Source organism: Gadus morhua, chromosome 1 (assembly GCF_902167405.1).
Source record: "Gadus morhua chromosome 1, gadMor3.0, whole genome shotgun sequence".
NCBI lineage: Eukaryota > Metazoa > Chordata > Actinopteri > Gadiformes > Gadidae > Gadus > Gadus morhua.
In genome coordinates this window covers 18,847,816-18,872,345 of record NC_044048.1, presented here as the reverse complement: position 1 = coordinate 18,872,345, position 24,530 = coordinate 18,847,816, and the positions used below count along the sequence as shown (strand labels likewise).

At 44.2% G+C, this 24,530-nt stretch overlaps 1 protein-coding gene across 5 annotated transcripts; it reads right to left on the bottom strand.

Moving 5' to 3' along the window:
• Positions 1-33: 33 nt before the first annotated feature.
• On the bottom strand, positions 34-23,110 carry LOC115552236 (immunoglobulin-like and fibronectin type III domain-containing protein 1). Of its 5 annotated transcripts, none has more exons than XM_030368141.1 (31): positions 22,900-23,110; positions 21,415-21,569; positions 21,121-21,198; positions 19,259-19,318; positions 18,217-18,339; positions 15,860-15,999; positions 15,652-15,751; positions 15,513-15,554; positions 15,372-15,414; positions 14,966-15,149; positions 12,332-12,445; positions 11,949-12,111; positions 11,035-11,307; positions 10,134-10,610; positions 9,886-9,984; positions 9,501-9,590; positions 8,786-8,902; positions 8,454-8,582; positions 7,820-7,927; positions 7,569-7,693; positions 7,194-7,335; positions 6,740-7,033; positions 5,991-6,287; positions 5,564-5,734; positions 4,984-5,112; positions 4,577-4,885; positions 4,031-4,116; positions 3,011-3,203; positions 1,993-2,289; positions 1,177-1,503; positions 34-1,071 (listed from the first exon to the last, which is right to left on the bottom strand). In XM_030368141.1, exons 3-31 carry the CDS (start codon positions 21,164-21,166, stop codon positions 1,067-1,069), a joined length of 4,683 nt encoding a protein of 1,560 aa, XP_030224001.1. In that variant the 5' UTR covers positions 21,167-21,198; positions 21,415-21,569; positions 22,900-23,110; the 3' UTR covers positions 34-1,066. The 5 variants fall into 5 exon arrangements, with proteins under 5 accessions (XP_030224001.1, XP_030224017.1, XP_030224033.1 ...); XM_030368157.1 differs by having other exon boundaries at positions 7,820-7,924; XM_030368173.1 differs by lacking the exon at positions 8,454-8,582 and having other exon boundaries at positions 7,820-7,924.
• Between the last annotated feature and the right edge of the window lie 1,420 nt (positions 23,111-24,530).

Sequence of the window (24,530 nt, the reverse complement as noted above, 5' to 3'; positions counted from 1 at the left end):
CCAACGCCAGTTGTTAACAAAATGCCACATTGGTTGAATTACATCTCACGTTTATTATGTATAATGTGTCATCTCAAAATACCATAGGCCTTATCATCAAAGCTCTTTATTTTTCAACTAAAGTCTATTCTGTAGGCATGTGATTACTTCAGCACATTTAAATAAACAGCCCAGACTGCAATAATACAAAGAAAATGCAACTTCCTTAAATATACAGCAACGGTATAAAATCCTGTCAGACATGGCCAGCGGAGGCTTATGCAACCTCACATATCAGGCCATTGTTCTAAAACAGGGAACTACCCCTAGGGGTACCTCAGGTTACTGCTGGGGGGAAACATACAAAGGGCAAGGGTGTAGGGAGAAAACCTTAGGTGAAGCACACACCCACCCATTTAACTGTGCTTATTTACATGAATCTTGTTTCCAGCTTACACAGCTTAATAGCACATGGCCTACTGCTTTATTTCCATGCACTTAAAAACGATTAGTGAAAAAATCAATGATTTAAAATAGATACCAAGTTTGGAAACGGGCCATTATGCATCAAATTGTCAAAGGCATGGCAAAAAAGATTTTTATATGTGTATCATATCGTACCCTTTTATAAATATGTTGTCATATCATTCTAAAAAGGAAGCAAAGGAAACAACAATCCCATACAGCTTTTTGGATAAATGTATGAATGCATGAATGAATGAATGCATGAGCTTCCGTTCATAGTACTTCATCCATGCATTGTTGTTGTTTTTTATTATTGGGAATCTTCCAGTCGTGGAGAAATCCGTCGGTATCAGCGGGTCAAGAGGGCTGAACGGGTCCTGCTGTCTGTCAGAAAGAGGCTTGCTAGTTAGATTACTCCGTGTGTGTAAATAAAGGCGTTGAGTTGCCCATGAGCAAGACGGGCTGGCCGTGGCCTTGTGTGGCTGTGTCACCTCACGGTATGAACGCATGGGAGGAGCCTGTCTCTGACTGCAGCATTATAAATAAATACACGGGTCATAAATAAAGCAGAGGGTTATAAATAATAGTTCTATATCAATCTGTGGCTCAGAACTTCAAATCTTCACTCTGTGGGGAAAAGAGAAAAACAAAGCAGCGTCAAGTTACTTTTCAGTATTTCAGCAAACCCCTTTCTGATGGTCAAACCCGCCCCCCTCCCCCACCCCACCTCACCTATGACGATGAGGGTGGTGGAGCACTCGGCCCGGCCCAGGGCGTTCTCTGCGAGGATGGTGTACTCGCCCACGTCCTTGGGCGTCACGCGCAGGATCAGCATGGAGCACACGCCGCAGATGTCGGAGATGTAGTAGTTGGTGTTGGTGTTAAGGCTGACGTTGTTGCGGTACCACGTGACGCGGGGCTTGGGGTTCCCCTTGACGGCGCAGCTCATGTAGCACTCGTAGCCCTTGGGCGCCGTGTGGCACTTCAGCGGCACCATGAACGACGGCGCGCACCGCGGGTCCGGGTCTTTCCGGGTCGGCGCGTGGACCACAAACCGTTCTGCGACAGAGGAGGAAGGGGGGGGGGGTTAACTCATTCTTCAGTTGGGATAATAACGCAGTGTTAAAGTTGTATTGCTGACTGTCCCATTTACAACAAGTCCCTGAGTCCCAGTGTAGCTACTTGTTTGTCTTTTTGATGTCTTTATGGGTGACCTCCTGGCTCCTATTAATCATTTCGTCATTGTAAATAAGCCCATTGTGCCGACACGTTTCTGAGTCAGCATCTTCTGCTTCTCCTTTGCCCTCTTTGATCTGTACCTGGAACCTGTGTCTGCCTGTCTGCATATTTCCGTCGGCCTGTCAACTCCTGTTCCTCCAAAGAGTCTTTTAGTGTTACCCACTGTCTCCGAGTGTCTCTGAGTGTCTGCATGCGTCCTCCTGGCTGCATGCCCTGAGGTCTGAGCCCTGACCGGCATAACCGAGGGCCGGAGCACGTCCGACGGAAAGCCAACACGGGCCGCTAAATCCCCAGTGCACTACTCCACACCTTTCTTCCTCTCCGTGCCCCACGTGGGGGAGACGGAGGGCGCCGAGGTGCCCATGTCGTTCTTGGCGTACACCCAGAAGTGGTACTCGCGGCCCTGCATGACGTTGCAGACGGTCAGCTGGTTGTTGAACAGCCGCTCGGCCGCCGTGCTCCAGGTCCGCCGGCTGGAGTCCAGCGCGCACACCGAGTAGTGCAGCCGGTCGTCCCGCTGCTCGTCGGGGGAGGGCTCCCAGGACACCGTCACCGTGCCGGGGACCTTCTCCTCCAGCGTGATGGGGCCCGGCGGCTTCGGGTCGTCTGGAGCACAGCATTGGAAAATGTATGAGTTTAACCACGTTCATCTTTAGAGCTTTTAGAAATGTTTTGTTAATACATATATTTTTTTTATTTGTTCCTTTATGGACAGGGGAGTGGAGGGGGACAGGAAAGTGCATTGAGAGAGAGGTACAAAGACGGCATGGCCTAGTATTGTAATAGTTTCACTAACCGCCCTTTGTTGGTATGTGCCTTTTCCTTGACCCCCTTAGGGTGGTCAAGGGTCAAAGGCTCCAACTAAGAAGGCACGGTTAGGTCACACTCTAATACACACATGAGGAGGTCCATCAATTGTTTACTACCATGTGGTTAACCAATACTATGGTGTTATTGGGGAGCAGAGCTGCTCTCACCATTCCTGTCTGCCACAAGTCATTGCGTTTGCCAGTCGCATTGGACTTCTCCTTGAGGAGCTCTTAGGGAGACGCAGGGCGAACTCCCATCTGAGGGTGTTATGTTGCATGTATGTTTGTTGTATGCTACTTTATGTTTATTGCTTGAACAAACTAGACGAATTATTATAAGTTCGGGTGACTCTTTATTATTTAACAGTTTGGACAGAAAAGATTGATCTGAATCTAACCTGGTTAGGCCTGAGTGCTAAAGGCATTACCGACGGGAGCCACCGGGTGGCCCGACTTCACATCTTTTACGGCGCGTTGTCAAAGACAAGCGAGACAAGGTTTATTGCCGGTCGATTTACCTGTCACCCTGACCTCCAGGCTGAAGGTCTCCTGGCCCACCAGGTTCTTCACCGTGATGGAGTAGACCCCTGTGTCGGAGCGCTCCGAGGAGGGAATCAGCAGCTGGGAGGAGCTGTCGCAGTTGCTAACATTGACCCTCTTTGCCACGGGGACGTTGTCTTTCAGCCAGAACACCTGGGGCAGGGGCATGGCCTGCAGCCCACACACGCATTAACCTCTTTCAGTGTCAGAACATCATTTTTTACAAGGTGGGCAGTCAGAGGTTATGTGTGGATACATGTTTCCTTTTTGTTTTGGTTCATTGCTGCCTGTTTTAGTGTACGGCCGTGTTTCCCACACATTGAAGAGACTATGGCGCACCGCCATAGTCTCGTAGTTTCAATATAAAAAAAGAAATCAACATATCTGTGTTACTTTATTTGGTTTAACCCAGCAGTCTGTATTAAGGGCAGCTGTGTGTGTAAGAGTGTGTGTGTATGTGTGTGTGTGTGGGGGGGGGGTAATACTCATTTAATAGTATTAATAATAATAATAATAATAATAATAATAATAATAATAATAATAATAATAATAATAATAATAAACTAGTAGTATAAAGGCTCAGCACTGTGTTTTAGTACTTTTTGGTTTTCATATTTTCTTAAATGCTTTCTGAAAACTCCTCAACCCCATTTAGTATGACCCTTTACATTGTGTCATCAACATTCATATCAGTACAAGCAGTTTGTAAGTAATTTTTCAATAATTGATGTCATATTTTGGTTCTCACATTCACCAGATTGATGCATTTGAATGAAATCTATATAAAAAAAAAAGTCTCCAAATCCCTGTGGGAAACACTGCGTAAAGTATGTGGACTTTAGCTTGTTCAACCTATAACAAGTGTTATAGGTTTATTTAACCTATAACACTTATAGGTTAAATAAAGAAAGAAAATCTGATTTAAATCCATAGCTCTGTGCGGTGATTTATTCCTATAGTCATAACTCATAATGTAGTTGAAGAAAGTGCAACCTCACCTCAAAGTTTACCGTTATCCTTACAGAGTTCCCCGCTCTGACCACCATAAAACTCTTCATCTTCTGGTCCGTGAACCGCGGCCTCACTGAAATATGGATGCAGTAAACACAAGGAAATGACAAAGGCAAGGCCCCATGGACTAACGCCTGGAACAGTGGAGCGTAACCTCACAAAACGAGCCAACCTTGTGGGAAACATTAGTCAAGAATTGTGCAGGCAGGAAGGTATGCTGGATTGATAACCATAAATAGTCACTTTACTGACACTACAGTGTCCTTTTTACATTATCATCCCATGTTATAATCATTGCAGCGACCTGTAAAGTGAGGGATCCAGTCACTATAGAGATCATTTAAATAATTACCAATATGAAGCATATACTGAGATCCTGTGTGAAAATTTCGGCCTATGGTGAGACCAACTTCAGGTTTCAAGAGATTTTATTTGTCCCATGCAAACAAGTCCACAGTGAAATTAAAACAAATAAACTCTCTTGAATCATGTATTGGGTCTCACCATACGCTGTGTTTGTGGATCTTGCTTACCGGGCAGCGGCATGACCAGGACATAGTTCTGCAGCTCGGTAGGAGGGCTCTCCCCGCCCTCGTTGGCGGCGAACACCCTGACCCAGTACATCTCCATGGAGCGGAGCCCCTTCACCGAGTAGGAGGGCAGGATGGAGGGCGTGACGTTGCAGCGGGACCACTCGGAGCACTCGGCGGGCCGGATCTCCACGTGGTAGCCCCGGGCCTCGTCCAGGAGCCCCGCCACGGCCTCAGGCTTGGTCCAGGCCAACGACAGGTGTGTGTACGACCTGTCCGTCACCTTCAGGTCCGTGACCTTACCCGGAGGCTCTGGGGAGACGGGTCAGACATGGACGCCAGCATTGTTAGTGTTGATGTGAGTGAATTGTAGGTCATGTTGCTGCTCTGGAAACAGGTGGAGAACCTACTCTTAGGGTCTCGGGCGAATACGAATTCGGAGGGGTTGCTGAATTCCCCGACTCCTGATTGGTTGACGGCCGCCACTCGGAATTCGTACTCCATGCTTTCCACGACGTCCTTCACGGCATGCGTCTTCCCTAGAAACAACAACACGTAACATGGTTTGGTTTCCTAGCACCTGTCAAGGATGATATTGGGTTGTGTGGTGGTGGGTATTACAGGCGATAATCTCTTATAGAGACTCATCACTTTAGACAGGGTTTATGCAATCATACCTTTTTTGCGTTTCTTTGTTGTTTTTTTCTAACATTTTCCTGAAGGCTTTTATTATTAGATTTATTATTATTTTGTTTTACTCTAAATTGTACTTTCTTATTTAAATACCGGCTGGGATATGGTCAATTAATTTGATTTATCTGTGTTTTCAAGTCTCAGTTAATGTGCTCCTAACTGTGTCTGTTTTCATATTTTCTAGCACTTTGCAGAGTGAAAGAGAAATGTGATAAATAGGGTTGAATATAAATATTACTAATAAAACAAAAAGGAACCGGAAAAGAGCGCCACTAGACCGTGTGGAGAACGTCTGACCTGTGATGAGATCCCCCACTGAGCTCCAGAGGTTGCTTCCCTTCTTGCGTTTCTCCAGAGAGTATCCCAGGACGCGGGAGCCGGCCGTGAAGGTGGGGGGAGCCCAGGAGAGGGTGATGCAGTCCTTGGAGGCAGCGACCACTTTGGGCGGCGATGGAGGACCGGGAAATGCTGCAGGATTTCACACGACATTCAACATCAATGTACAATTCACTTCATTACTTTTGGGACAGGATCATTTTTAAATGGCCTAGATCGGCAACATGATATGCTTTAAAGTGCGTTGGTTCAATATCAAAATGGAAAACTTGATGGTTTAACAAATTCAGTAGTACAACCGATAGATCAAAAGTCTACAGTGTAGTTATGCTAACCTATGTAGTTGTAAGTTACGCAACAGACGCCCACGCTCCCGCCAAGGGCTCACCCAACGTTCCAGCTTGGAGGTCGTCGGTCTCCATCACGTCACTCACGCCCTCTGCGTTCACCGCACGGATACGGTAGCAGTATTTACGGCCGTGCTCCACGTCGTTGTCACGGTACCCGGCCACTGCGGGGACCTCCCCTAGCTTCTTCCAGGTGTTGCGGCCCACCTGTCGCCGCTCCAGCGCGTAGCTCACCAGTGGACAACCGCCCTCGTCCTTGGGAGGCCTCCATTTGAACTCGATAGCGGTGGGGGAGCTGTCCACCACCTCGGCGGGGCCCTGGGGTACGGTGGGTCTGTCTGGAAGGGGGCAGCGCAGCCATTTTGTTAGGATTTGCACTCAGCTGCCATCGCTGGATGCTGGGGTCCTCGTTTGATCGTTTATAACGAGATGCAGAAAAGCTCATTATTTCTGCAATGGAGGATTTGACTATGACTCTAAAATATAATCTAATTGTATAAATTATGCGTTTGATATTTAGCATTCCAGAATGATCTATTTTGGTCCCTAAAAGGCTTTTGCCAGAGGAGGTTGCCACAGAAATCCAATTAATAGATTGACTATTGAAATATTTATTTTCTAATGGTTCAAATAGCTTTAAACTGTTTTAAAATGTTCACAGATTCACAAAAGGAACCAAAACCAAGAAGCAACGGAGGTTACTTCCGGTTCGAACTGTCATAGAGAAAGCACTGCCTTGACCTTCCCTTTTCTGACATCAACACTCCCTTCCCCGAACTGAATCCCTCACCAAGCACGACCAGCTGTGTGATGACCTCCGTGGTCCCGTGGTCATTCCTGAGCCGGAACTTGATCTCCCCGGCGTTCTTCCGCGAGCACCTGCTGAGCAGCAGGCGGCTGTGGGCGTGACCCCGCTCTATCCTCACGCCGTGGTCCTCCAGCAGCTCCTCGCCCTCCCTGAACCACTGCATCTTCATGGGCTCCTGGCCATGGAAGGGCAGCTGGAACACGGCGTTCTGCCCCACCTTGATGACCACGGGCTTACTGAACACGCTCAGGTCCTCTTCGGTGAACCTCGGGGGGTCTGCAAAGAAACTACTGTTAGAATGGTGTGGTTACAGAAAGTCTTTATAACATTCAGTCTGATGTCCGGAACATCAAACTTAGCATCGGACATGCACATTTATTGATTAATCATAAATAAATGCTGACATATGATGTCATGTTGTAGACAGTGTCCAGACCTTTGACATAGATAACGGCTTCAGTTTTGCGGCCGTCAGCTTCAAAGCGATACTTCCCAGAGTGCTCCTCCTTGCAGTTGTTGATAATCAGCTTATGGGTTGAGCCGTCTTTGGTTATTTGAAAATCATCATTTGCTGATAACTGTGGCGGAACAGATGGTCAAAATACAAATGAGAATCAATGGTTTTGATAGTGTAACACAACTGAAGCATTCACGTTCAAATCGGATTAAAGCATCGAGAAAATTATTTAACAATTCGGCTAACAGAATGTAATTTGTATGCTGTTCGTCCGAGATGAGATTAGAAGAACAGGGGAAATCAGTTTGTTATTTGCTTGTTTGCACAAGTTAAATCAATCGGTTTAGGACTGACCTTCTGGTTGTCTTTGAACCAGGCTCCTTCACAGTCCTCACTGCTCACTTTACACATAATCTCTGCGGTCCCTCCAAGGATGGCGTTCACATCAGACAGCCCGCTGACAAACTGCACCCCTGGGTCTGACACAGGCCACAGAACATATCTGTTCTGTTCACACAGATTCTGCGGCTCAATAGTCCAGAGCTTGAAATATCATGGCAATAGTTTTAGAATTTACACAAACTACCAACATACAGTTTCCTTACCAATGAACAAGTCTGTTATGAGTGAGCCTGGCCTTTTGCGCTTTGCCTTCGCAGCAGAATCTTCTGTCTCGTCATTTTCACTTTCAATGCTTTGGTCTGCATTGTCTACTTAAAAAATATATATACACGTCCACAAAGGTTACAAATTAGCAATGATAAGGGTTTGTTTTTTATATTTTATATTGTATGATTAAAGAGATGGACAACAGAAATCAGTAATGTACTTTTTATTACGTGACTAAGAGTTATCAAGGTGGCATTTAGCCACATCCTCAGAAAATGATGTTCCATTATATCCATTGCAAATTTGCGTAATTTCCGTATATCCCTTCAAATCAATTTGATCTATGGAGTCTATTTTTTCATCCTGGCAATGTAGCCAGGAGCAAGAAAATGACTTTTAAACTTTGTTTGAGTATAGAGACGTACATTAATCAACTTTTATATCCAGTAGGTGTGTACTGGATGCATCCCTTTGTGGTATGATATGGTTATTTTACGTTTTTAGATCCAGTCGTCCATCCCTTTAAAACGGTGATAAATGCTGTCATGACTACAACTACTGCCTAAATCTACTGGCTACATCTACTGGCTACATCTACTGACTAGCTCCTTGATGCATGCAGCCGTTTACCAGACAGCGCCTCTGGGCTTGGCCTCGCCAGCCCGGAGGACTCAGCAGACGCTCCAGAGACCTCCTTCCCCTCAGATCCACTTAAGTGGTTTTGATCCGGGCTACAACCATCCCCATTGCTTTGTTCTACTACAAAAGGTAACGCTGGTTATGCCACTTTTACCCAATTTCCTCCAGTGCTTTCGGAGGCCTTTTGTTTGCCTCAGAACAAAAGTGGAAAGGTATACATTTACATATGTATGTGTCTGTTGTCATACATTGCATAAATATTTTTGCACCATAGTTTTAACTCTTATGAGAAAATGTGGTTTAATATAGGACAAACACTTCACCTGTCGTCTGCTTGGTGCTCCTGGTATCTGAATGCCCATCCGTACCGGAGGAACTGGTTTTCCCCTCTGAATACCTGTCTTTATTTGAAATCTGCATCATTTGGTCATTCGTCGAATCTGGGGAATGAACAATGGTCCATTGGACATTTTAACATTCGCACGACGTAATAGAGATATACAATCTATAATAAAATGTATGTACTGTATTGGGGCTGAATAGAGATCAGTCAAGCGTTAGCAATCGCGTTAATCATTTATTTGACACTGATGCATTTAGAAGTGTAGAAGCTATCATTAATTCATATGTGGAATATTGCCCTCCTTGTCGAGGTCCTGTACGTCATGGTTTACGGATCAAAATAGACTTCCAGTCAAAGTAAACGGAAACTTAAAAAAATGTATTCCTTGGAGAAAGTGAAACAGATGGTCTTTGTTTTTATCTCATTTGATATTATGCATGGCATCGTATAATAATGTAACCATGCATTTTGTAAGACATTAGTGGTGGACTAAAATAGGAAGGAAATGGTTTCTATTAGATTGTGTTATACAATCTGACCAGCATGAATAAGCATAGGGTAGGTACTAGACACTGTGGAAGATATAGTATGTATGCATGTATAGTATGCATGTAAGTCATGTATGATGGGCATGTTTACCTTTTATTTTTTTGCTTTAATGCCATTTTGTTACTTGGCAATATGAAATATTTTACCTGTTCCATTAATGTGATTCTTCATGCTGTTGTTCTTTGCAGAACGAGAATCTTCCTTCCCATTTGGACCATGAAGAGCTGCACTTTCCCCTGAAAAGTTATACAATACTTAATGATTGTTTGAACTGGAATATAATACAGATATCAAATAATTACAAGTCTAGATATTCATAGGTACATAAAATAATTGATCATCAATTCAGATGTGATAATGCATTAAAGACTAATAAACTAGGACTTAAGTTGATACTTGCAGGTAAGTCATTGGTTTAATTTGGATTTAAATACTAAATAGTACTACTTTCAAACTCAATCCCATCACATTGTAACATTAGGGTCCATCAAACTAAATTAGGTACTCTGATGGTTACTTGCTAAAACTCACCTGTGTGCTGTGACCCATCTGAGACATCTTTACCGCACAGGTCTTTACTCTCTTGTGCTTTAGAGATAGCATCTTTGTCTAATGGTTGGTGGTTAATATCTGTAACCAGAAAATAACATAATATAACAAGACCATACTATGCTGACATTGAAGTGGCAGTCATTATTCATTCCCAGTCACAATTACAGTTACAGTGTGATTACAGACCTATGTTGAAAGAAATAGCATATCACACGAGTTAGACTTACCTTTGGACTTGAGCGAACCATTGTGTCCTGCTTTGGAGCCCGTTCCACTTTTATTATCCCCCGTCAGTTTTAAGTCTCCTTCTGAGCCACCAGCTGAACTTGAACCTCTTGACGTGTTGTTACAGTCTGACCGATCACTCATATTTGATCTATCTGCCCCTAAGCCATAGGCCTCTGCTTTGATTCTACTCCCTGCATTCTCATCTTTTACACATGCTTGACTCTCCCCCCCCCTTTCTTTGCCGTCTTTACAGTATCCGTTGGCGACAGCTGCTCCGGCTCCGTCAGTGGAAGAGGCTTTGTTGGGTTCCAGCAGTTCAGCTTCTCCCTTGGCCTTCAGCGATGCCTCCATCCTCTCCCTCTCCTCCAGCAGCCAGAGCCTCTGTTCTTCTGCAACTTTCTGGAGGTCCACCCCGGCTCCACCAGCCGAGGTGGTTTTACGAGACGCCTTCTTCCCACCGGATGCCTCCGCATCGGCTAAGAGGAGGAGAGAGCAGAGGGTCAGAGTCCTGCTCAATCCAAAAGGTTCTTGCAGTGTAGGCTAAAACTTTGTCAAAGTTTAAGCCTGTCTCAATCTTATGTGATGCCAAAATATTTGTATAAAAACATATTTGGTTCAATATCCATGATGGATAAAAGCATCTGCTAAAAATGACTAAATGTAAATGTAGAAATGATATTCATTGATTGCTCTTTCAAAACAATGTGTTTCTGAAAGTAACACTGCAACACACATAAGACAATAACCCTCTTATTCTCAGAAGCATCATTGAGGACATGTCAGGTGAAACCAGGATGGAAAACAACCCAAACATACAATCACAATAACAGTTATATTTAGCCCTGCAAAGGTGAACCATGGAGGCACATTTGTGTGTTGTACCAGAGCTCATATGTTTACCTTGTACAACCAGCCAAGCGCTGCACGACTTGATGCCTGCAATAGCTGCATAGATGCCTTTGTCCAGCTGCTTGCAGTCCCTGATCAACAGACTGTGGATCAGCTTGTCCTCTGAAACGGTGATGCTGTGTTTCTCTCCATCCTCCAGTGGGCTGTTTTTACCCATCCACCTGATCCTGGGCAGAGGGTGACTCAGCACGCATTCAAAGAGAGCGTCTTCTCTTTCTTGGGCTATCACCTCCTGGATTTTGACAACAAAGTTCACGTTGGGAACTATAGCAAAGAGAAAATAAACAAAGGGAATAATAGAATGAGTTAATAATGCACTTGATTAAAGTTTAATAATATGATTAATGGTGGGGGTTTAGTTTTTTGGAATACTTCTTTTACTTACTAACTTTGGTCTACCGTGTCCAATTAGACGCAAAGGGAAAGAACCATCTGTTTTAAACAACGCAATGCTAATCCCGCAGCAACAACTGTCCAGTGATGGGCCTGTTGGACAGGTATACTTTTATTAATGTAGGTCTACCTAGATTGGCAAGTTCATACCCCAGGCCGGTTTTAATCTTAATAATTTTCTATTTGGTTTGATAAAAGGTTTCTTGCGGTCCGTTTTCGATTTCCCCTAAATCAATTAATGAGCAGTGTGCATCAACCATAGCATCGCTACCTCCTCGATCTCGCGAGCTCACCTGGATTGTCCGGCTTGAGCCTGGCCGTGCGAAGCTATGAATCTATAAAACGACAGTTACAGCTCCAAAAAAAATCGGTTGAACTGCTCTCAAGGAATACATTATTGTTTAAGCTAGTGTTAAAGCTAGTGACATTAAGGTGAATTGGGTCTGCTGCAACCAATGACATTTGAAATGTAACGTTTTTGATAGAGGCTATGTCACTGAAAATATCCTTACTTTTAAAATCTGTTGAGAAAAGATTGACGTCTTCAACGTCCACCTGATACAAGCCCGCGTCCTCCGGGAGGAGGTCATTAATGCTGAAGACCAGCTTCTTCCCAACAGTCTTCAGGCTGTGCTTCGTTCCCGGATCGTCGAAAAACGGAATCATCACACCATCCTGAAGATTGTAAGTTATACATTTAAATAGGCTAATAATATGTTTTGTCAAACATATTTGACAAAACATATATTATTATATTTAATAATATGTTTTGTCAAACATGTTAGAATCCCGGTGAGTTATGAGTGTAATATATTAAGGGTTATTTTGACAATGTAATGCTATTTAATAGAGCTAGGTGAAATGTCCGCTCCACCTGAGAAAACCTGCATCTCACCTTGTAGAGGAATATTCTACTGGTTGCATCTTTTAACTCCATTTCGAACTCAAAGGATGCTGAGCCGTCCCCTCGAACCTGAACATGCCTGAGGTTTTTGACGTAGTCAACATACTGAGGTGAGGTTGGGGTGGAACAGGAGAACATGGAAACACACACTGAAATGAATGACATGGGATGGGAATTAAAATGAGACAATACAACATACATTAAAGAGCCCATGCCATTAAAATCACATTTTTCCTGTTGTTTGTTAAATAACATAGGTCTGAATAAGTTTGTGAGCTGTGGTAAGTTTGAAATCTATGCAGTGTGTCTGCTGAATGCAATAGGCAATGAAAGGAAAAAGGCAGAAGAAATGAGCCAATCTGGATAAGGTGACACTGTGACGTAGCGTTGTCAAACTATTATTCATGGCCCTGCCCACTTGGTTGGTTCGTAACCACCCACAAGAATTCTGAAGGAGTCGTTATTGAGCTAGTGCTAAATGCTAATACGTGTATGGTAGTTGCTTAGTTCGTAGTAACAGGCTAGTTACAGAATTTTGAATGCAATGGCAGAACGACATCGAACTACATGAACTGCGACATGCTGCCTGCCCCCGGCTGCCGCGGCGCGAGGCACCACCGCCGCGAAGCACCACCGCCCGGCAGCGGGCAGCCGGGCGGTGGTGCCTTGCGCCGGCAGCAGGCAGCAGGCAGCGCGCGGTTCTGTCTACTACAGATTGATGTGGAAGTGGAAGAACCAGAGACGTCGGAGAACCCGACGAAGTCCTTTGTGATTCATTATATCGTCTGGACGTGCACACAGCTTTTGGCCGTGATAATATGTATTATTTGATATAGATATCTATGTATTATATGATATTATTTAGATATAGAGCTCCAGGACTGTAACGCAAGTGTTGTACACTTCCTTGTTATTTGGATAACCGTTCTGCTGTTGGTGTGATGGCGCATAACACGTCGGACTCTCGTCTCTGGTATTTCTACAACGAGACTCGTAGTGGGGGTTATCTCAGCCATGGTTGAGAATGAATTGGGGGAAAGGAACATTGGCTTTGACTCCCTGAAGTAGGCATGAACCACAACATGGAGGAGAAAGGGATTGTTGACCGCGGTCGTCTCCCGCCGGAGCCTCGCTGCCGATGGACCACCGCTTCAGGAGGCGGTGATTAGCGCTGACCGCTGCCGAGGCGGCGGGAAGCAGGGCTCAAGCGGGATACATTCGCGGCCAACAATCCCCTTCTCCTCCATGTCGTGGTTCATGTACTTCAGGGAGTCAAAGCCAAAGTTCCTTTCCCCCAATTCATTCTCAACCATGGCTGATATAACCCCCACTACGAGTCTCGTTGTAGAAATACCAGAGACGAGAGTCCGACGTGTTGTTTAGATCCTAATAACAACTCCAGCAGCGTTACAGTCCTGGGGCTCTACATCTAAATAATATCATATAATACATAGATATCTATATCAAATAATACATATTATCACGGCCAAAACCTGGGTGCAGACGATATAATGAATCGCAAAGGACTTCGTCGGGTTCTCCGACGTCTCTGGTTCTTCCACTTCCACATCAATCTGAAGAAGACGCGGTCGTTTGATCGTCTGGAGGCTCACACAGCTTTTGGCCGTGATAATATATATTATGATATAGATATCTATGTATAAAATGGGTTTCTAAGAGCCATTGCGATACATCCACCGTAAACAGAGCGCATGGTACCGTGGCTACAAGCTGCTCAGGGCCAGGTGATAATATATATTATAGATTATATGATATAGATATCTATGTATAATATGGGTTTATAAGAGCCATTGCGATACATCCACCGTAAACAGCGCATGCAGGGCCAGGTGATAATATACATCATATATTATATTATATTATATAGATATCTATGTATAATATGGGTTTCTACGAGCCATTGCGATACATCCACCGTCAACAGAGCGGCGAGCGCATGGTACTGTGGCTACAAGCTGCTCAGGGCCACACCCCCACCCCCCTCCTTGACCTGCCTTGACACGCCCACCGTAACCAGAGCGCATTGTACTGTGGCTACAAGCTGCTCAGGGCCACACCCCCACCCCCCTCCTTGACCTGCCTTGACACGCCCACCGAAACAGCGCGTTTGGGGGAAGCTCAATGTGCGACTGGTTTGGAGTGGCTGTAACTGCACCACGGCGGAATTTCGGGGACGTCTTTGAATACTGTGTTTGTAGCCCACTAATACCTATATTAAAGCATCCATAAATAGCATGGCATGGGATCTTTAACATTTTACCATTTTTTAAATGACAAAATGTTCAATGTGACTTATATTGACCGATAGGAGACAAGAGGAAAGTGAAATGATCTCTAGCTTGATTTGGCCATGGATGGATGAGTGTTAATCCTGAGACAATAGGTAAAATACGTTTTCGGTTCAATGAGCTGCATGGCATGAGCTCAATATGACATTTATCAGACCATTCTACCTGACTAGTACAGTCAGACTTACTCTTTGGCAGAGGGACAATGACGAATGCACATCAGCAGATGGGATAGAGCAACTTCTAAATAATGAATAGTATAAATAAAATAAAAGTGTCCTGCATGGACACCAGCGATCCGTCTGCCAAGGCCAACCTTGCACTGCTCCTCCTCCCTCTCCTGCTTCTTCTGCTCCAGCTTCTTGAGGATCAGCCGCAGGTCTTTGACGCCAAACTCCAGGCAGATGCGCTCGTAGTCCTTCCGGTCGGCACTCATGATGATCTCCCAGAACCGCTCATCGATTCCCCCCTCGTCCTTGGGTTGGGGTTTCACTTCTTTGCTAAAATCAAGAGGGTGTAGACCGGAAAACACGTAGCAGTACTTATTAAACAAGCACATTTAGTTGTATTACTCGACTGGTCAATGCTATGAATAATATGTTAAGAATAATCGATTCCAGTTTGACAGCGTGGTTTGCAGATGCAAAATGAGTCAGCTGGGAAGATTCATTTTGGTTCATTTGGATTCATTAGATTCGTCTTGGTTCATTTTGAACCCCTACCTTTTCTTCAACATTTTTCTTAACTCTGCAGGGTTTGTGGAACCTGGAAAATAAAGTACAAATCTGTCACTCCACAGTACTAATTGTAAGGCTGCGACTGCAAATAACGTGAATGCAAAGTAAAGTGACACTGCTACTCACAGATATCCATTTGTTCCATGGCCTTCTCTTTGCTGAATCCAACTAAAGGAAAGGGTGTTGTTTATAAAAAGGTATTCTCTCTATCTCTGTCACTCACTCACTCACTCCCAATCCAATGAACACGTAATGTAACCCTTACCCTCGATCACGTTTAAGGTGGCAGTGCAGATGGCCCTGCCGTATTCATTCACAGCAAAACATTTGTATGTGTCCGCCTCAGCGGGGGACACCTTCTTTATCTGGTTACAAAGGACATCCGTCAACACAAACGGCATGCAAGTCGTCAGCTCGGTCATTTGTGTGACACATACATCTCTCTGTGTGGCTGAAAGATGCCACGCACTCACCTCCAACGTGTTCTCGCCGGACGTATCGTCGTATTTACAATTGAATTTGTCGCCCTCTGTGATCTCGCCATTGGCCCTGTTCCAAGTGACTGTGGGTTTTGGGTCTCCTGTCACCACGGCCTTGAACACACCCAGCTTCCCTGTTGGACGTGTGTGAATACTGCGTTGTTATTCCTGCAGAGTATGAATTCCCACTTAATGGGTAGATGTCTGGGAGGTTATGGTGTGCTGTGTTGGTGTAGCATATTTGTAAAATAATTTCCTGTATTTGCAGCATATACAGTGGATTTCTGGAATGGTGTACACTTTATATGATATGAACTATTGTTTTCAGTGATATCATTCTGGTATGTTCAGGGCCCGGGCTGGCGGAGTGGGGACTCCCAACCAGAATATACTGTTAAAGGTTGGGTAGGTGATTTGCGAAACGCCAGCAGATTTTGAAAATACACAACTCAAATGGTCCTACCCCCTCTCCTTCAACGCTGACTCTGACTCCACCCATTCCAAGTACCTGGACGCGCAATCATGCACGAGCGCGAACAGAGATGCGCGAGAGCGAGCCAGGCTAGCGTAGGTTTTCGTTTAACAACATGGCACTACATTCAGCTGTAAGTTGCACCCAGTACCGCGGGAAGTAGGAGTGCTGGGGGTGCTGCAACACCCCCTGTCCGAGGCCCTGTCTTATCACAGAAAACGATCATTTCTAAAAACTCCGGCCAAAGTGGAGATTTCTGAAAACGCCGGTTATGTGTTGTCGTGTCAACGGGGAGAAACGGGATTTTAGGTTCTGAAGCGTCACATTATGCACCAGGAAATGCTTAACGTCATGTGAGCGCCCGCTGTACCGTATTGGTCCGAATATAAACACAAACCCCATTGTAAGACGACCTATATTTGGAAAAAAGATTTGAAGACCAGATCCGTTTTTTATGAATAAATAAATTGTATTCATTGAAATAATATACGAAAATAAAAAGGCATCGAATAAAACACTGCATTGCCACTAAACAGTAGTGCAAATAGGCCGTACTGATGTGTACACCAAAGACTATTCCTGACACTCCTCTGCCCCGCTGTGTTCGCTCTGGCTGTGGTCGCTCCGAACTGTTTCGGCCCGTGGCAAAGCGAGTCATCCTCGCTGCTGTCCAAGGCATTTTGAGACGCAGCATTTATTTAATGCTCATATGACCTAGTGCTGAAAAAAGGTTATATGAAAAAGTGTGAGGGTAGCGGTGGTGCGCTAAACTTGTTCTGTGAGCAGCTGGATGTGAACGATCGATTTTCAACTGTCCGCGCATGCACTGGTGTAATTGAGCTGCGCTGCTATACATCTTTTTTTATCAATGTAACGAGTTGCGAGTCTAGTGCAGGCTGAATTTTTTTTTTTTCCCTGCACCCCCTGCTGAGAATACGTTCTCGCTGCAATGGTTGGACCAGATGTTATAAACATTAAACGGTCACATAAATCATTACTATTTTTAGAAAATGTATGTTTGTTTCATATAATTGTATTGGAAGTCCTGGTTTTCACTAGGGTTGCCGCGGTGTGGACATTTTCACACCGAGTAATACACTCGTCTCCACACCGGTATTACCGAGTATAAACGGTATAAACTTTGAAACTAGGTCAACCGCCACACAAGCATCGGTTTTTAGACCCTTCTCGTCCTTCAGTTGCCGCCAACGTTCGAAAGCAGCGCCTAGGATTATTCTTGATTTCAGTTTTTCTCTTTCAGCGTTTTTATTATCAATTACTCTCTGAAAAAGAGTTTTCCTTCTCTTTGCTGGTGGTGGTGGTGGTGGTGGGGATGGTGGCGTCTTGTCTGCCATGGAAATTGTCTTCAACTGCTAGGTCCAAATGTGGATTAACTAGTTCCAGTAGCTACCGCAGGATAACAACAAACAGGAGCTTGCTCTGGGTCACGAGCTCTGGGTCACGAGTACTGCACGAAGGGGTCGCGCGCGGGGCGCGGGGGAGGGGGAGTGCAGTACGACCGTTTGATTGACGTACTTACTGTCCAATGCAACTCGGTGGCAATGGAAATGATTGGCTGGAGTTTTTCGAGCCCTGCCCGTTCCACAGATGATTGACTTGTTTAATTTTCATGTCAGTACTTCTAACTCAGTGGCTGTAAGCGGGTTATGATAAGGATTTCAAGTAATTTTGCAAAAATGGCCAAAAAAGCAAATCACCTATACAACCTTTAATCACCATGTCTGCCATCTACCACTCTAGGCAATCCTTCCTATCCTATTCTCCTGCAAGATGCATGACCCTTCCTGGTCATTAATGACAGATATCGAAATCCCTATAGATCCAAGCATACATGACTAAACAGCAAACAAGCTCTCACCTTGCTGGATGGTTAATGATATTGGTTTGCGTTGGAAATCCGGGCAGCTCTTTCCTTCTGGAATCTCCACTACAAACTGTGTGATCATCACCCCGGGAATTCTGGATTTCTTCTTAATGCCGGCTGCAGAAAGTCAATACAAACGTTATCAAATGAAACGGGCCGAGGGAGGTGCAGTACATTCTGATGCCAGTAGATGTCAGTCATGCCACATCCGTCCACCTCGGTGGTAGTAGTACACTGTCAGTACCTTGAAGATGAAATGGACCACAACAACCCGAGGCTATGGAGATGACGAACATTCAAAGGGCACAACATCAGAGTTGAGAAGTACAGCAGAAGTCTGATATTTTAAATACCTTCTTTGCTGTGACTTCCATGTTGTCCCCCTTTGAATAGGATATTGAATGTGCTTTGCCATTGGCAAAATGGCATTTCAGCTCTTGTGCAGTCTACGTTTCCTTCCCTTGTCAATACATGCGACTTGCTGACGTATGTAATGAACAGTTATTCATCACTGTGTTGGGTATTGTACGGACGGCTATTTAAAACCTCTCCGAACCAAATGCCATTCAAATATGTGTTCCATTGAGATCACCTGGCTTCCTCCACTCCTGCTGCTTCTAGTCTCTCTGGGGGAAACGCACTGCACAAGGCATGGAGCAACGTCATTAATCTGCAGATTAATGATTCACATGGCGGGAATCATGATTTATGAACCGCATTCCTGGCAGGTACCTGGCGCGGTCCTCCTCGTGTGTTCAGCAAGGTAGCAAACCGACGACACAGAAAAACCCATCTCTGGAGTGATTGAACAGATGGTAGGCAGGCACCGTGTGCAATAATACCTCATGGAGCAGGTATTATACCCTGATGTTATTTGCAATGATCATGGATTCAACCTACACACACAGCTGTATACAGTGAGTCTATACAGTACGTCATTAGACATGATTGGGTGGAGGGTGGAGATGTGGAGGGGGCAGGGGGAACATCAAAAATAATCTATGTTTGTCTACCGGTCGTGAATACAGCTTTTCACCTGACTTGGTGCCAGACACCTCATTAAAATGCTGTATATAGCGAAGAACAAGGGAGCGACCTGGATATAACAGAAAGGGTGTTTGATCAGGAACGAGTCAGACAAATAGAGCACACAAACAACTATAGAGGACAACTCAAAATCTCACGCTGGCTTGGCAGTTTGTTTATTGAACCATCCCAGTTATACAGTGCCGATCAATGTGTTTTGCTTGTGCTTCAAAACATGTGCTTCATGCTTGTTCAGAAAGAAGATATCACCTCCGGGCCAAGGCAAGCTAACCAGCACACGCTCCAGGTGATCCATCCATCCACTTTCTTTACCAATATTTTCCTAATTGGGACATAGTCTATCAATCACAAACGCACTAACACATACGCACACGCACGCTTGGTCTAATTAGATTAATTGCTTTGCCTGCAGCCAGGTGAGTTCCTAAAAACTCCTGGCTGATAGGATGCAAATGAAACATCAAGCTCTCTTTACCTAGCCTGGCTATTGCCAGACCAAGCTCAATCTACGAGTGAACTTGGTCTGGCAATAGCCAGGCTAGGTAAAGAGAGCTTGATGTCTCATCTGCATCCTATCAGGGGAAGCTGCTGTCATTTTCTTCAGCACAGAGGCGTGATCAATGGGCCATAGCTCAAATGACTCTGTACGCAATTGTCTGCTTGCTGTCGCTTTCCTGTTGTCATTGTGTTAAACCAGCCAATAGCGCGCCAGGGGGAAAAGCCAGCTTGGTGATTGCCTCCCACAAAAACGTATCAATACTAGAAAGAAATGTATTGCTCTTCTCCAGACCCTTCTGCAGGGCAAACTCAAATCGCCGGCAGAATGGGAGGGCTACCAAGTCTACTCTTTACCCATTAGACAGCAGGAACAATACCTAATATTCCTACTGCACCACCATTATCACCATGCCACAATACGTACTGTATCACTATGCTACAATAACTACTGCACCACCATTATAACTCTGCTACAATACCTACTGCACCACTGTTAAAAGCATTGCTACAATACTTACTGCACCCCCATTATTACCATGCTTCATTACCCACTGCACCACCAGCACAACCATGCTACAATGCCTAATACCTACTGCACTGTACGATAAGCCACTGCCCCACAGTACCTCTATCCCAAACCACCGTGATCTGTCGTTCTTGTTCGGTTTAGCTTTTTCCTAATGGATTCTCCAAGGCTTGTTTGTAACAAAAGTGGACGTGTTCAATTTAGTAGGACTCCATTAGAGAGTTGGTGGTTGCTGCTCTTGGAAACCGTTTATGGCTAATAAAGGTTCCCTCAAGGTTACACACCCTTTGATTGTATAAGACACCAAGTGTGTTTTCTGCTGTTTCCTTTTATGTTCACGCGCTGTATGATATATATGGATATTCCTATTGTGAGATAATGCAGTAGACCCGCCTGGGTTTTAATAAAATAAACATTTAAATATTGATAGGGGAATTGCTTGGCTTGTACTCTATTCGTTCAAAACTTTCTGGCAAACCGTATACATCAGCTAAAGAAGCTGCTGAATGCAAAAGATGGTCCATTTATTTCTGATATCTCTTAAATGGACATTTCATGCTTGACGATTCCCTATGCACCCTCATTAAGTTCCAATTTTCTGTCAGTTTCATAAAAAGCCTGTAGGATTATCGCCCTCTCATATCTGCAGTTTCATTTACCACTGGCTAATCTTTTGATTGTACCCGGAGCAGCACGGACCCTTCTAGATTAATTCAATTCTTTAGTAGTCATACAACCACCAAATTATATTTCATCTTTTCGCCATCTTCTTCCCTGGTGCTTAACTTGAGTTGAAATGTTGAGTGGGAGCCAATACTGTACTGTACCTTGCCCGGTCGTCGTCAGGTCAGACATCTTTGACCTTTTTAACATTTCGAGTCGGGTCTACAAGGCCAAAGGTTGATCTGCAATTGGAAAAAAAACAAATAAGCATCAGTACTTTAAGAGATACTAATAGAGCACTTTTATAGGATGACACAAGAGTACTACTCTTGCCTAATCGTATAAATATGCTCTTGTAGTATCCATATGTTTCAAAACATCGGGAGATGCCATTGCTGCAATGATAAACAAATCAAGTCCAAGTCTTAAATAGTTAAGTTAATGGCACATTAAAATACCAGTGTCTGAGCGGACAGTGTTCTGGTCTGGATGATGGATTATTTCGTCGGTTGTGTCTTCGGTGTTATTTTGAGCTGTAAAGAGGCCCTGTTGACTGTCTTTAACCTTTTGGTGTACTGGGTCCAGACGGTGAACTTGTGATGCCTCTGGAAGCCTGATAGACGTGAAATCTATCAGGCACAATCCTCGAAACAATCCTCGCAACATTTCAATAGGACACAGTTAAGATTGAGTAACTGTCTGGTTTTCAGGATAGCAGTAGTGAAGCCTGTCAGCTGTCTTACTAGACAGAAGTAGAGATAAATTGGTTTTGGCAGTGTGCCGTGCTATTTTGCTAGAGATTACCTTGCCAAGTTAATTCCAATTTACGTTTAACATTTCATTACACAAGATTAGGAGGTAATTCTGAACAATTTACATTTGAACGCATTCTATCACAGGCAGAGTACTATTTAGGCCACTGCATTAAAATCTTAGTGATATATTTACCAGTGTCAAAAGGTTGTAAATTATAGCTACTATTTATTGGCTGTTGACTTGTCTGACACACTTGATTTATTTATGTACATCATAAATGTACAGAGTAGCTGGTTTCGTTTTAATCAGGAGAACATGAATGTAGTACTTGAACTAGGATGAACTTGTGTTTTTCTATTTGACTTCTTTATGAGTACACATGAATGCTTAGTATGTATTTTTTCTTATTTATAAACTTTCAAAGGCAAAAAAATAATAAAGAGTAGAATGGACATTCATTCCCTCCATGCCATAGCCATGGTGACCTCGGACCCCTCATAGTACTGCATGTGCTACTGCCATGGACGGTTGTCGTCGGTCATGCTATAGTTAGCAGGGGCCTGTCAATGACTTCATGTATTGACACGGGTGACCAACCATGTTCATCACACACACGCCTTTGCGGTTTTGTTTGATTATTTGCTTTGTTGGAATAAAATATGAATAGGTTATATTGTATTAGCACAATGTGTAATTACTATGAGATATTATAATAAAAATAATAATTAGCAAATACAAACTGACAAAGCTCAATTGAAAGGATAAATGGTGCCTTAACAAGTTGAAAAAATAACAATGATAATATTCATAATTTATAGAAAAGAAAATAAGGCAAAAGTTATTGTTTTTTTTATATTTGTATATTTCAGTCACATGTATACACCTTAAGACCACACCAAAAAAGGATCAGTAGCTCAGCTTTAAGTCCATATCTCTATCATACTTAAACTTCTGTAACCTTTCTGTGAGGGAAAAAGCTAGAAAGCCATAGTTATGTTCTATTTTAACTATTTTAGTCAGTAAGTAAAGCCCTCTTTCTGGTCCATCAGATAAATAGACCCGGCCTTAAAACCTCCAGCCACACAGTCATGGTTAGCCATCGCGATGTTCAAATATAATATTTTCTGAAAAGTTACCAGAGTGCAGGTGTGAGGCAGCAAACAGTGAGTGAGGGAGAGTACTTTTACCTCTCTAGTTCTCTGTGCTGTGTCCCCGAGTCAGACAGGTTCAATAGCGTGGGTATATACCCGCTGCCTCCCGTGGGATTTCGATATGAGATAAGATAGATGGAGCGAGATATTAAATCCTTTTAGAAGCTAACAAATCGACAACCAGCGGCTCGATTCTCCCTGCACGTGACCAGGCGCCGAAGAGAGGCTGCTTGGAGCGGCTTCTTGTTTTCTGACACACATTGATGCTCAGAGGGGGTGGGTTTTTATACAGGAGTCCTGGGATAGGAGCAGGGAGGAGGGAGGGTATGTGAGGAGGAGAGATGATTCACTTCAAAGGGCTGAAGGAAGCCAGGTCTGTATTACGTTTCTCACACCGCGGGTTCACTGCAGTAAATACTGATCAGCGTCCGTTGTGTCCTATCGTCCGGTGTTCGTCGAGTCACGTGTGCGTTTAACTGCCGCACACTATCAGCATGACTTGAATTCACTAACAATTATAAATATGACGTGATACGAGAAGATCAGCCCTTAAAACATGACCCTCCTATCTCGTTGTTGCTGAGAGCGTAGCGTGGCTACCTGACTTGTTTACAGGGTCCTAGATGGTCGTGGACAGACGAGGCCGCCATGTGAGGCCCACCGCCAGGTGATGCTATTCATAGTTGGATGGGAAACGATTGTTAAACGATCGCCTCGGCAAGAACAATGGAGAGAGCTTCGCCTAAAAATACATTAAACAGTAAAAAAGAGGGAAGGTGGACATCTAGGGGGCAGCGGGCCAGCTGCTCGTGCCCCGTCGGCCACCCGCTGTGTGCATGCCTGGGTGACAGCTCCCCCCCTCACCCCCTCACCCGCTGCCTCTCCAACGACGTAGGAGAAGCTGCGGTGGAATGGCCTGTTGGGTGCCAATCACTGTCTACGCCATCGAGGCGCCAACTGTCAAGGGATGAGGTTACTTGATAGATTAATGAATTGTGTTTTGTTATGTCGTCTTTAAGACAACAGGTCATCACTAAAAAGTAGGATAGTGGTTATGGGTATTGATTAAAAAGCAGTTTGTCCGTTCTGGGCTTCCATAGAACTATGGTGGTGCAGCATGGCGGGCTGCGTGTAATAGGACCCGCTCCCTTTGTAGATATAAAGGGCTCATTCTCAGGTGGCGATTCTTGCTTACATTGGGTTACACACTAATAGAAAACCTACTTATGAATATTATATTCCAAAGTCCGTTCCGCTGGATGCCACTAAACCCTGCCCTCCGTGGACATAAATGGCATTGGACAGGCTCCCTGTGCCACCCCCCCCCCCTGTCCTCGTGTAAGGGCATGTATGACAGATATTGGTTTGAGGTAAACTTTTTGGTTAGTGGGTTACTCTTGAACCAATCCAAATCAAATGAGTCATACGTGATTTCAATTGATAATAAAACTGTTAAGCCATGGCACCTTCCCTTGTAAGCCATTGTAAATGTCACATATTCAATCATAATTATAGTATTTATAGTTTATCTATTTTATTATTCAATTAGCTTATATAACTCGGATACGTCAACTCTAATTCAAACAAAGTGACTGTGAAATAGCTCTTACTGAACATGAATGGTGATGGAAGTTGTGGACAAGGCAATTATGCCCTTGAGGTATCGT